The sequence below is a fragment of the Cervus canadensis genome, chromosome 14, assembly GCF_019320065.1.
Source record: "Cervus canadensis isolate Bull #8, Minnesota chromosome 14, ASM1932006v1, whole genome shotgun sequence".
Taxonomy (NCBI): Eukaryota; Metazoa; Chordata; class Mammalia; order Artiodactyla; family Cervidae; genus Cervus; species Cervus canadensis.
Window position 1 is genome coordinate 7,858,296 of NC_057399.1, and position 14,171 is coordinate 7,872,466.

At 39.1% G+C, this 14,171-nt stretch overlaps 1 protein-coding gene across 1 annotated transcript in view; it reads right to left on the reverse strand.

The window, feature by feature from the left end:
* The window catches only part of LOC122453341 (contactin-associated protein-like 3), a 198,994-nt gene that overhangs the window by 41,631 nt on the left and 143,192 nt on the right, over window positions 1–14,171 (reverse strand). The window contains exons 10-12 of the mRNA XM_043487328.1: window positions 13,031–13,205; window positions 5,617–5,723; window positions 2,325–2,444 (exon numbers count right to left, since the gene is read on the reverse strand). Of these exons, the coding sequence (XP_043343263.1) occupies window positions 2,325–2,444; window positions 5,617–5,723; window positions 13,031–13,205 (402 nt within the window). The remainder of the gene's footprint in view (window positions 1–2,324; window positions 2,445–5,616; window positions 5,724–13,030; window positions 13,206–14,171) is intronic.

The following is a 14,171-nucleotide window of genomic DNA, read 5'->3' on the forward strand; positions in this document are numbered from 1 at the left end:
CCAAATGCGCTTTAGAAATATGCACAACAAAAGCTTCATGGCAAAGCTTAGATCATGTGTTCACTATGATGATTAAAATGTTTTTCTTCTATTACAACCATAAACTGGAGAAGATCAGGCAATCAGCTCTCAGTTATTCTTCTTGGCAGACATAAACTTGACCTCAGCCTTACCAAGCCTGCCAACAGTTAATTATCAACAAATACCTTTGAAACTTTACTCACCTGGGAACATGCTATTTGGGATTATTTCCACCTTTCTATGATTCTTAGAATTTTTCAGTGTATATGGAACTCTGGTCATAGGGTTAACCCAACATAATATATATGAAAATCTTTAACATGCCCTAGACTTTTGTGATAATTAAGAACCTAATTAATATAAAGGAAATGTATTATTGGGATGCTATCTTCTTTATTTAGCTTTCTTTGTTCTTGGCATTCACTTGAGTCATGGTAATGAAAGCAAATCAAAGCAGAAATTGAATCACTTGAAGGTTATAAACCACTGGAGTCCAGTATATCTAGAAAGGTCCCCTGGGCCGTTTCCCTACATATTTCACTGATCACATATCTTTCAGTAAAAGTAAGTTGATGTATTCAACTCTACCATCACACTGCAATATTCTGGTCAGTATTTATGATAAAATATTTGCCCAAAAGCCCCAAACAGCCATACTCACACCAGTGTAATGCCCTGGAAGTTCCTGCATCTTCTGTAACAACTTCGGGGGTGGTTTTGGGACTGGAATACATATTTCACTGAATTTAGATCAGATCACATATTAACCACTGCCAAAAATGCTTAGATTTTTTTCATGTGTGAAATGACAATAGGTATTGGTATAGAAACCACATTAGGATTGCAAGCTATTCACAAACCATCATTATAGGTTTACCCATAAATAATTTCCTCCTTGTGAGATCTGCAACCCTTCCCGAGTGATGTGGAGCCATAACAACAGGGAAACCAAACTATAACTAATTTATAGTTACATAAGAACCATCTATAGTTGGTTTTTTTCTGATAATTATCTCAGAATTTGCACTCAAATTCTGTGGTTGTTGAAGTATCTGTTAGGGCTACACTGCTACAGTAACAGAAAGTTTTCTAAAGGACATTTGTCCTCTTTATTGGGCAAACCTTATATGAGCATGGAGAAAAATTTATGGGTACAGACACATACAGATACAGGTAGAGAAGAGGTATGAAAAATTTGTATCAGTTCCATCAGGGCAGTTGTCAATCAAGTTTTGGTCTTTGAGCTCCTATACATTTGGCAGAGAGCTTAAATTAAAAAGTTTTAAAGAATTAAAGGCGTCATAAACACTATGTAATACACAAGTCCTTTAACACATATTAACAATCAGGTTTTTAAGGAAGATGAAATAGTGTTTATATAGTTGCACGTGAATAGTATTATTAGATGAAGTATATACACTTGGTGTGTGTGTTAGTCCTCAGCCACGTCTGACTTTTTGTGACCCCATGGACTGTAGCCCTTCAGGCTCCTCTGTCCAGGGAATTTTCCAGGCAAGAAGACTGGAGTGGGTTGCCATTTCCTAATCCAGGGGATCTTCCTGACCCTGGGACTGAACCCAGGTCTCTTGTGTCTCCTGCATTGGCAGGTGGATTCTTCACCACCGTGCCACCTGGGAAGTCCATATACACTTTAGAAACATTTATTATTCCCTAGATAAACTCAGGGCTTCCCAGATGGTGCTAGTGGTAAAGAATCTGCCTGCCAACCCAGGAGACATAAGAGATGCAGGTTCAACCCCTGGGTCCAGAAGATCCCCTGGAGGAGGACATGACAACTCATTCCAGTATTCTTGCCTAGAGAATCCCACGGACAGAGGAGCCTGGTGGGCTACAGTCCGTAGGGTCACAAGGAGTCAGACAGGACTGAAGCGACTTAGCATGCATGCACGCAGATGAACTCACCTGATTACAGATTCAAAGGGATATAAATGGATATTTTCATAAATTTAAGAAGTGAACATTCTCCTAAGACTTTCGCACTTATTGTCATGAACTAGGAAATAAAGTTTACCCTTTTTGTTGTAGATTAATAAACAGTAATTTATTGCTAATTTTTGCATAAAGAAAGAGCATTTCCAGGAAAATCATGACATAACTTTTAATTACCACCTCTTAACTATTTTGGAACATTACGTTTAATACTTCTTAGCAATCATATTACAATTACAATCAAAATGCACATTGAGTAAAGCTGCCACTCGGTAAACTGCTCACTGCACCTGGGTTTTCCTACACAGCAAGTGTTCACATGAGTTTGTCATTAAAAAAGCTTATTAGCATACCTGTCATGTTGCAGTATACCAGGGATGGTTCCAGAGGGCCACTTCCATCTGAGTCGATGTAATAGAGCCCTGAAGAGTCTCCTCTGTGCCAGTGGGCTTCGCACGACTGCTCGTGGAGAGCTGCAGAGGACGGAGGTCTCAGAGGAGCGACCGTGGGACGGACCCTCCACGTTGCTGATTAAGTGATACCTTCCCCAGTGACACTCACTCTGCCTTGCTCTCAGGGACGTTTTCTCTAGAGGAGTGTTTCCTGTTTCACTCGGGCAGCATAAAGATTCTCAGGCACAGAGTGAAAGGCTTTAGGAAGTATCACTACGGGACACGTGGATCTGAATACTTACGCTCTGGAAACACAGAATTCCTGTCAAAATCAGGGTAACTGGATTGACTCTAGTCTAATTCTTTGCTGTTTCAGAATATCTAAGAATCTGAAATGCATTGGCTTAATATCCCTAAATGATCTGTTATTATATAATAATCATGCTGTTTTTTAAAAATTACTCAGTAATTATATTCTTTGTTTACTTAAGACAATTTCCACATGAAATGCATTTTTTTCAGTGAAATGGATTTCACAAATCAGCAGCTCTACTTCATTGCATTTTTAAAGTTCATTTTGAAAAGAAGCTTCCTGAAATGCTTTGGAAATGATTATTCAAGAAAATCAAAATTCAAAGAAATATATATGAAAAGTCTCTTTGTAGTTTCAATTTATCCTAATTCATAAATGAATTTTCTATGTATACAATGAATGTTTTACAAGGCAAGTGATTAGCATCTGCATATGATGAACTCAATTAATATTCAGCATGCATTGAAATGAATGATCAATCGAGTAACAGCTCTCTTGCGCATCACCCTTTGCCTTGACAGGAAAAACCCTTTGAAAACCTGAAAAGCTGCTAATGGCTGCTGGGAGGGAAGTGTGGCACTAATTCTGGCACAGAGTTGGACTGGATCTTTAAGTCAGCTCTAAGGATCAAACCTGGCATCCACACAGAAAGACTCAGGTGGTAGTTAGACAAGATCCGCAAACTAGAGTGATCCTAGGAGGATATGGCTTTATGCCATACTATAATGACTGGATTATCTACATTCCTAACTTTGCCTATTTCAAATAATCAAGAAAAGTCCTGGGAGAAGTTTAGGGGTTCTTGTTCTCTCATCTCAAAGAACAAGAATAAGAAGGGAATGCTTTTTGTCCAGAGATTCTATAAAGGAAAAAATCCTTTTATTAAATAGGGCCAAGTTTCAAATGTATCAAGTTAGACTGCCCCCAAATTAATGGCATGGTTACCATCATTTACACTGGTGGACACAGAGACACTGATGGAAAAGCAATATGGACTGCTTTTCCACCATGCTTGCATTTCGGCCACTCACGTTGAGATTTCTATCATATATACACATGATTATACCACCTAGGAAAGTGTCCAGAGGGATACACATAGATTGATAACAGTGTCTGTGTTGTGTTGGGGCTGGAATTGCCTAGGAAAACAAGAGTAGTGGAGGAATGACTTAGGAGAAAACTTGCTTTAAACAAGAACATACACTTGTACTAATTGTGTACTTAGACTCCAAAATAATGGTCTTGTGTTCACTTACATTGATTTGGTAATATCTCATCTTCATGTGACTGATCAATTGCAGAATTCCAAGAAAGTCAATTCAATTATTAGACTAAATCATGGGCCACAAACAGAAAACCTTACATATGTGTAAGAGAATGTATAATATATATAAAATACATAATATATATCTGCTCGTTTTAAATCTTTATGCTTAGAGTTGTTTGGAATGATGTTTAGATCACAGTTAATGATAGCATTTAGCCATCACTCCTTAATCATTAATATTCAGTTGGTATCTGCTTCATATAAGTATGATGGAGAACACTCTAAGAAAGAGATTACCCTATTCCAAACTGTGACTCAGCCAAATCACTCAGCTTCAGGTTTCCCAGATGTCTGGGTCCTTTCAAATAAAGAGTTACCCTGGCAAATTCTTACTTGGCACTAGTATAGCAAATTGAGTCGCAGGTAGGATTGCCCTGGCTGAACTTGTTTAGGGGATATTTAGGGCATGAATCATCTCCCTTTGTCTTCCTCTGCAGAACCTTCAGTGGTAGGGGCTCAGGGTTCTCACCCCAATGCCTGCCTCCCTGGGATTCACTTCCCAAAAGGACAAATTTATGTCAATCCAGTTTCTGCCTTTCTTCCATATGTGGAAATAAAATTAAATAATTCACAGGGAAGAGTTCTTAACAGTGCAATATATTCTCCCAGTAGGAGGGACTGATGTGGTGAGATGAGTGAATTTTCATATCATTCTGTCTCTCTCTAAAGACCAACAGGGAGGGGTGCTATGAGAGAAGGGTTTCAGAAGGGTCAGTAATGAAAAGGAAATAAGGAAAACAATAAAACAAAAGCTTAAACAACAGCCAATAATTAGAAAACCAAGGACATTTCAGGGCTTTCTGTCATAAGTTGCTTGTAGATAATGGATTAGTCGTCCATAAAGATTTGTTAGCTTTAAAGATGAAAGAATAATTCTTCAGAAACGAGCCTGATGTTCTAAACTAAAGAAACACCAATAAGAGGTGATTGAGAGTGTGACATTGGAAAAAAAAAAAAAAGAGAGAGAGAGTGTGACATTGGGTAAAAAACTTAGCTTCTCAAGTGCAAAATATAGATAACTGGACATTTATCTCCTAGAGTTGTTTCAAGGATTAAAAGAGTTGAAATAAGCAGAGAGCTAGAATTACGCAAGTACGTGGTAAGTTCCAGGATATTAACCATCATCATCACCGCCACCAACACCACCACCATCATCATCAAGGAACATCAAGACTGCAAAGGGACCTGAGTGTTCACCTGGCTTCTCACTGATACTGAGAAACCCAGCCAGGGCAGCTTCCACCCTGCACTTCTGAGATTCTTCCTGCTTAATTTTATAAACATTGTTTATAAAACATGAACTCTAGATTTTATTTTTACTTTTGACTATATTTTATTTTCTTATCCTTATTTTCTTTCACCTACCATATTTTCTGTCCTGGGATCCACGTATTTCTGTAAGCTGCCTTACCACTCATATGAAATAATGCAAAATAAAAAGTATAAGAGGTAAAAAGTAAATTAAATAAATCAGACAAAAATTGTCTAAAGTAGTTATTTTTGTTGTTACTTTCTAGCACAGAGTTGCACAGACATGCACATACACACAACACACAAAATAATGGAAAGGAAACAGCCACATGGAACCTTGGACACAGGAGTGCGAGGCTTACGGGAGTGGCAAGTGGCGCCCGTGTAACCGGTGTGTGCGCAGTCGCAGGAGAAGGTGCTCCAGGACTGGGAACATTCACCCCCGTGTTCACAGTAGCTGGGCAGACACCTAGGGGAAGCAGACACGGCACTATTTCTCACAGTCGGTCGTGATAAATTATATCTTGAAATGTAATCAAAGATTGATAGCAACAGTGAATTGACCAGAAAAACTTAACATGGACAACACTTGCTGGGTCTATCATCGAAATTTCCAAACGTAATATCAATTACAGACTAAAAAATCCATTAGATGCTACCAACTGTCACGTATTTGTGACAGGCAAATTTTCTACACATCTCATTATATCAGAAAACGTGTTTGCTTTTTCACAAATAAGGCAAGATTAATTTCATACATGGCTAAGGATATAAATTGCCTGCAGTGGCCACAAATAGCACATTTTCTGTCCTTGCTTCCATGCCCTTGCAGTGTGACCTATAGGTACTTCCATCAAAAGGTATAGCTTACCTCTCCATCTTGAATCTGGGTGGGGCATGTGACCTGCTTGGATCAATGAGGCATTAGCAAGCTGACCCAGCAGAGGCTAGAAAAGGGCTTGGGCAATGGGCTTTCTCTCTCGCTGAGTTTTGAACCCTGAAAGCACAGCCACATGAAGGAACCTGGGCTGGTTCATATGGTCCAGTCACTCCGGTGGGTTCAAAACCACAGGACAAGCGACTGGGAGGATTGTAAGTCTTGCAGCTGTCAGCTGAACCCTCCGGCAACCACAGATGCAGGAGAGAGCCCACAGCAAATACAGAATTGTGAGATAAACAAACAGCTGCCGTTTGGGGCTAGTAAGTTTTAAAGATAATCTATTGTGCAGCCAAAGCTAGCTGGTGTATTATGTATACCACACAGTAATATATTGCCATGTTGACTTAGTACATAAGAAACCATTTTAAAGAGATGGAAAGAAGGCAGGAAAACGGAGACACTTCTTTTATCCATGTAGTATCACAGTGCCAGGGATTCTGCATGTCATCTACTTTAGTCAGACTGAGGATGCCCTCAGGAATTAGAGACCACTTATGACTGAGGGCTTTATTTTTATTTTTCCCCACATAATTGAATAAACCACAAAATCACTCAGGTAAACCAAATAACCGCTTACGTCTCATGGACACTATTACATCTCACTTATCAAAATCAAAGGTAGGATTTTAAGGTTTGTTTATAAGATTAAAATTTTAATTGTAAGAAGGTTATTTAATTTTTCATTATCAAAAATAAATGCTATCCTCAAAGTAATAGCAAATTGAATTCAAAAATGTATAAAAACATATACAACATAATCAAGTAGAATTTATTGCAAGTATGAAGGCTGCTCCAAAATCTGAAAAAAATAATTTGAAAATTAATGCAATCTATTACACAAATAAGCTAAAGAAGAAAAACTATAAGTTCACATCAATAGATGCAGAAAAAGTATTTGACAAACTCTAACACCAATTCATGATAAAAAACAAAACAAAAACAATGACAGCAAAACACCTAGGGAAACTAGTAATAGAGAGCAATTTCATCAACTTGATTAAAAAAAACCTTTCCAAACCCTAGAGCAACATCATATTATTGGAGACAAACAAGATGCTTTCTTCTAAGTGTAGGAGCAAAACAAAGATCTGCTCTCGCCACTCTGATTCAAACATCATGCTGGAAGTCTTAGCTGATGCAATCAGACAAAAAAAGGAATAAAAGATATGTAGACTGGGAAGGAAGAAATTAAACTATCTTTGTTCACAGATGACACTATTTTCTATGGAGAAATTCTGAAATAATAAAAAAAAAAACTTCTGAAACTAGTAAGTGATGAGAGCAAAGCTGCAGGATTATTTCTTATAAAGGAACAATGAACTGAAATCTAGAATAAAAAACAGAGCACTTACATTAGCACTATCAAAAAATAGAATACTTAGACACAAACATAACAAGACACAGATCTATATGAGAAAAACTATAAGATTTTGATGAACAAAAATAATCTAAATAAGTGGGGATATTCCATGTTCATGGAGAGTAAGGTTCAAAATTGTCAAGATTTCAGATATTCCCAATTTGATCTATAGAGGAATCTTGATCAAAATCACTGCATGTAATTTTGTGGATGTCAACAAACATCTAAAGTTTATATGTAAAAGAAAAAGATCCAAGAGAATATTAAAAATGAAAAAGATCAAAGAACTAACATTACCCAACTTCAAGACTTGTTATAAAGCTACGGAAATCAAGGCTGTGGCACTGGCAAAGAGCAAACAGGTTGACGGCACAGCTAGAAGGCCCAGAAACAGTTACACGGACATAACCCACTCGTCTTCAGCAAAGATGCAAAGGCTTCACTGAAGGAAGGACAACTTTTCCAACAAATACGGCTAAAACAACTGGGCCTCCACGTGCAAAAAAAATAATATAAACACAGGTTTTACATCCTTCACAGCAATGAACTCAGACTAGATCTCAGAATTTTTAAATGCAAAACCATTAAGCTCTCAGAATAGAACATAGGAGAAAATCTAGGTGACCTTGGTTTGGCAATGACTTTTCAGATACAGTCCACAAAAGAAAAAAATGGTAATTTGCACTTCAGTAAAATTAAAAAAATATTTTCTATGAATTACACGAAGAGAATGAAAAGATTAGCTATAAACTAATAGGTAACTTTTGTAAAACATATATCTAACAAAGATTGGGGTATAAAATACAGGAGGAACTGGAGAAAGAAACGGCAACCCACTACAATATTCTTGTCTTGAAAATCCCATGGACAGAGGAGTCTGGCAGGCTATACAGTCCATGGGTTTGCAAGAATCTGATACGACAGCAACTGAGCACGCCACGCACGCACTTAAAATTCAGCAATAAGAACACAACCAATTAAAAACTTGGGCAAAAGATCTGAATAGACACCTGACTAAAGAAGGTACCAAGACTGAAAATAAAAATACAGAAAGATCTCCAGCATCACATGTCAGTAGAGAAATGCAAATTAAAGCAATGAGATAACACTACAGACTTGTTAGGAAAGCAAAAGTCCAAAACTCTGGCAGCACCAAATATCGGCAGGGATGAGGACAGCGGGAGCGCTCATCCATTGCTGGTGGGAGTGCAAAATGACACAGCCACTCTGTAAGGCAGTTTGACAGTATTTCACAAACTCAACATCTTCTTACTATATGATCCAGTAATTGCGCTCCCTCGTATTTACTCAGATGAGCTGAAAACCTACTTCCATACAAAAACCTGCACGTAAATGTTTATAGTAGCTTTGCTAACTCTGAAAACCTGGAAGGAACCAAGATGTGCTTCAGGTGAATGGATAAACTTGTGGTATATGATATTGTTTAGCACTAAAAACAAATGAGCTGTCCAGTCACTAAACACCTGGAAGAACCTTAAATTCATGTTATTAAATGAAAGGCTATGTATGGAGCACATGATTCCCATACATGACATCCTGGAATTGGCACAACTATGAAGAGAGTAAAATGATCAGTGATTTCAAGGCCGGAGGTTGGGAAAAGGGAGGGATGATTGAATAGATGATGCATGTAAGATTTTTAGGGCAGTGAAACTACTATACATGATACCATAATGGTGAAGACATAACAGTATGCATTTGGAAAACCTCATAGAACTGTCTAACACAAAGAATGAACTATAATGTAAATCAGTGTGTATGTGAAAGTCACTCAGTCGTGTCCGACTCTTTGCAACTCCATGGACCATAGGCCATGGAATTCTCCAGGCCAGAATACTGGAACGGTAGCCTTTCCCTTCTCCAGGGGATCTTCCCAAACCAGGAACTGAACCCAGGTCTCCCGCATTGCAGGTGGATTCTTTACTAGCTGGGAAGCCCATGTAAAGTAGGGACTTTGGTTAACAAGAATGTATCAGTATCAGTTCATCAATTCTAATAAGTGTACAACACTGATGCAAGATGTTAAAAATACAGAAGCTGTGTGCAGGGAGGCTGGAAAAAAGAGATAGAGGAGAACTCTCTATACTTTCTGCAAGCCTAAAAGTGCTCTAAAAAAATTCTGTGTATTAATTAAAAATGTTCATTGTAAGGGACTCAATCAATACAGGCAAGTATATGAAATTTACTCAAAAAAAAAAAAAGTGTGTGTATGCTTAGTCGCTCAGTCATGTCTGACTCTTTTGCAACCCCACGGACTGTAGCCCACCAGGCTCCTCTGTCCATGGAATTTTTCAGGCAAGAATACTGGAAATGGGTTGCCATTTACTTCTCCAGGGGATCTTCCCGAACCCTGGGATCCAATCTGGGTCTCCGGCATTGCAGGTGGATTCTTTACCACTGAGCCACCAGGGAAGCCCTTATCCACAGCTTGACAGTCAGCAAATTACAATAAGTGTTACAGAAATGGACAGTCAGGAGCACAGTCACCAAGTATCCGGAGGGGCAGTATTTCAGACAGTGTTCTGCAGATCCTCTGGGGCTGAAGAGGTGGCCTGACCCAAGCTCGGCCCATCCCCTCTGCCCCTCATTTGAACAAAGCAGCTTCTTGCCTTTTTTTTTTTTCTTTTGACAAATTGAAACTCTCTAAAATCTTGCTTCAATAGATTCCACACTTTTTAATAGGATGAAGATGACTCTTCTATGATAAAGAATATTATAGGGTTACCTAAAATTATTTGGGTATAAGATTTTTTCAAAAACAAAATCTTTGAGTTTGTGGTAATTAATTTTCTTTTAAATGTATTATTTATTTTAAAAAAAACAAGATGTATGTTTCACAATTTTGCATTTAGCATCTAGATGGTTAATGTTAGATCAAAAGCAGTGGAACTGGAAAAAGTGACCCCATTAACACAGTCCATGGCTGGGGATGGCAAATGCTTGAGCCTAAGAGGAACCTGATAAGGGCTACGTAGCCTGAGTTACACAACATGAAATCCTAATGGCCAAAACCCAAAGAGTGTAAGGCGCGATCCCTCCTCACTGCTGTCCTTACCCCCCAGCCTCGTCCCGAAGGACAGGGGGCCCTTCCCTGTGAGTGACAGCAGAACCACAGGAAGGCAGAGGGTCATGAGCACAGGTCCTGCGAGGCTCAGGAAGGTTTTCCAAGCGCCCCTGGACTTCAGACGTCTCTGCAGCATTGCAGTGTGCGGAGGAGTGCTGCTGTGAATTATTAACTCCTGTGCCTGATGGATAGAAGTCATAAAGCTAGCTGCATTTTAATAATAAAGCTCAGCTTCACTTGAGCACATGAGGACTTGCTCGGGGCAGGCCGAGCGGTGGGCGAGGCGCATGGCCGGGCAGTGCACAGCGCCCAAAGACAGCCCGGGCAGGGGTGTCTGCTTCGCTGCGCTTTTAAGGGAATCTATTTCATGGTACATTGGACATGCAGTTTGTAGGTATGGACTAAAGGGCTGAGGAAAATGAACATTTTTAGTAATAAGAAGAATGGAGAATAAGGACATGTCTTTAGATGTTAAGCCATACAAAATTAGAATTAGTGACTATATAGGCCATCCAAAGTGCCAACAGCTATTTTTATATCCACTTACAGAGTTGCCATGAACCTGAATTGTATGGAAAATAGCTTAACACTACAGACGTCTCCATAGATTAGTACATATATCTGAAAATCTTCTTAAAATGTGATGTGGAAAATGTTTCTATTTTCTATTCTGGTCACACACAACATAGATATGTTTGTTTGTTTGCTTTTTTATTTTTGGACAAGAAATTTTTATGCACAAAGGGACCACCATTATGTGAGAAAAATATTGTGATTGCAACATATGCTGGGATGGAATTCTCCAGGCCCTAAAATAACTTTCTCTGAGCTTCCTGACTGAAGAGACAACCCTGCCACTGCCTGTGAACTTGACCTCTCACCCTCTTGCCCTACTAGGTCATCCCCATGGGTGAGGGCAGCACTCTACGTCCAAAAGAACATTTCTAACCCTCTCCCAAGACTCAAGATTCCAGAGATAACTGCAATTAAAACTTACAGATGATGCTATAGTTTCTATGCCAATTGTTTTTTTATAATCTGAAAATTAGTACTGAGAGTTTTGTCTGAATTATTTAAATAATTTTTCCACTACAAATGAATAGAATGTGAACATACAACCATGGGCATTTGCATTAAAGTGCCAAGTTCTTGTGAGTCAGTATTTTACATACTGGGAATTTGTGATCTCCTCACACATTGCTAAATTGCACTGTAACTTGTAGTTAATTGGTGATGACAGGGAATTTCAATTAGTGTTAAATTTGGATTAGATTTACTCCACAAAGGACTCTGTGCAGTGTGAACATTTGAAAAGTGCCCTATGTGTGGATGTGTGGGGATGTCTAGGGTGTGTACATTTGTTCAACACAAATTTAATGCACTGCTATTGCAGAGAAGTCAGACATATTGGCACAGAAAAAAGGTGCATGTGTGATGATTAAGCCATCCCTTTTAGCCAAAATTACTTAAAAGTCTGATAGTATGGCTAACATATAACTTTGGTAAAGTTGCAATGCTTAGAAATGTTAATATGCTATTGTTTTAAAGCTTTGCCTTTCTTATCTTCCCCAGTATCTTATCTACGCTCAGTATGTGGCGACTGAATCCTCTCCACTCTTTGCTGTGTTTACAACATCACTAGAAATCCCTAAAGCTTCAACTTTTATCAAAGAAAGAGTTACTTTTCATTTTTCCTGTAGAATAGAGGATGTAAGGTGAATGCAGCTAACCACATAGAATTTTGATTTCTGGGTCCTCCATGATCGCTTTAGAATATTCTAGTCTGCTCTCTGAAGTGTTAGACATTTTTAAAGTATATAGTCATCAATAATTATAACAGCATCAATAGTATTCTGTATGAATTAAGTAGCCTGGAGGCATATACAAGGAAAATTCACAACAGTGTGTCTTCTAAAAAAGTATCATTGGAAAGAAATGATTACTTAAAGGTTGTCATTTTTGTTTTCTGTATAAATATAATTTTCCCCCATGGAATGGAATACTGGGAATGGAGAAAGGGCAAGAAGACGCTCTTTTTTATTTGTTTCTAATCTACTATCAAAAATTGAAAACAGCAGGGGGTGGGACGAACTGAGAGAGTAGCATTGAAACATAGACATTACCATACATAAAATATTAAGAGGCAGCCAGTGGGAATCTGCCAGATGATGCAGGCAGCCCGAGCTGGTGCCCAGTGACCACTCCGAGGGGCGGGATGCGGTGGGGGAAGGCGTGAGGTCCAAGAGGGAGGGACACGATACTTCCGGCTGGTTCACACTGTTGTATGGCAGAGGCCAGCACAACATTGTAAAACAAATACCCTCCAATTAAAAATTAACAAACAAACAAAAAACACCCTGAAAACAGGCACGCTGACGGGAGGCTGCCTACCTATCTGTGAGGCCACAGGTGTCTATCTGGAGGTCACGGAAACTCCCTAGCGTCCCCTGCTGAACGGAGATGGGATCCACTGCTTCGTCGCCAATGGAAATGAGCCTCAGGCAGCCCTGAAATCCACCCGCGGAAACAGCACACCCAGGGTGAGAGCTGCTGTTGTCAGGACAGCCTGAATGAACACGGAGACACAGGAGAAAACAAACAGTTATGAAAAAATATTGTACAGTATTTCTCATTGCTACCTCCATTTGCTAGTAGACACCTGAAGCAAGAAAAGCTATGGCAAACCTAGACAGCATATTAAAAAGCAGACACATTACTTTGCCAGCAAAGGTCCGTTTAGTCAAAGCTATAGTCTGTCCAGTAGTCATGTACAGATGTGAGAGTTGGACCATAAAAAAGGCCAAGAAGCGAAGAACTGGTGCTTTCAAATTGTTGTGCTGGAGAAGACTCTTGAGAGCTCCTTGGACATCAAGGAGACCAAACCAGTCAATCCTAGAGCAAATCAACCCTGAATATTCATTGGAAGGACTGAGGCTGAAGTGCCAATTCTTAGGCCACTTGATTTGAAGAACTGACTCATTGGAAAAGATCCTGATTCTGGGAAAGACTGAGGGCAAGAGGAGAGGGGGACAACAGAGGATGAGATGGTTGGATGGTATCACCGAATCAGTACATGAGTTTGAGCAAACTCTGGGATATAGTGAAGGACAGGGAAGCCTGGCATGCTGGAATTCATGGGGTCACAAAGAGTCAGACATGATTTAGTTACTGAACAACACCATTTGAGAAGGTCACATCACCCATGGAGAGGGTGGTAGAGAGCTGACAAGAATAAAATGTGTTGGTATTGGTAAAGTGTAAAAATAATGACTAAAGCCAGGCTTACAGAGAGATGAGAGGAAGGGACGATGTGAAATATGACAAATAGAGTTACTGCACTTTTAATTTAAGCAGTCTGATTTTTTTTTTGAAAGCACATTTAAGACATCACTCCTTTTAGTATGATGTTAAACTAGATGAACTAAAGGCATGTGAGAGCAGAAACAGGGGAAAAAATTATAGGCATAAGAGGACTTAATAAATTTAAAATGCTTAAAAATAATCTTAAATTGAGAATTGACCTGGATACCCT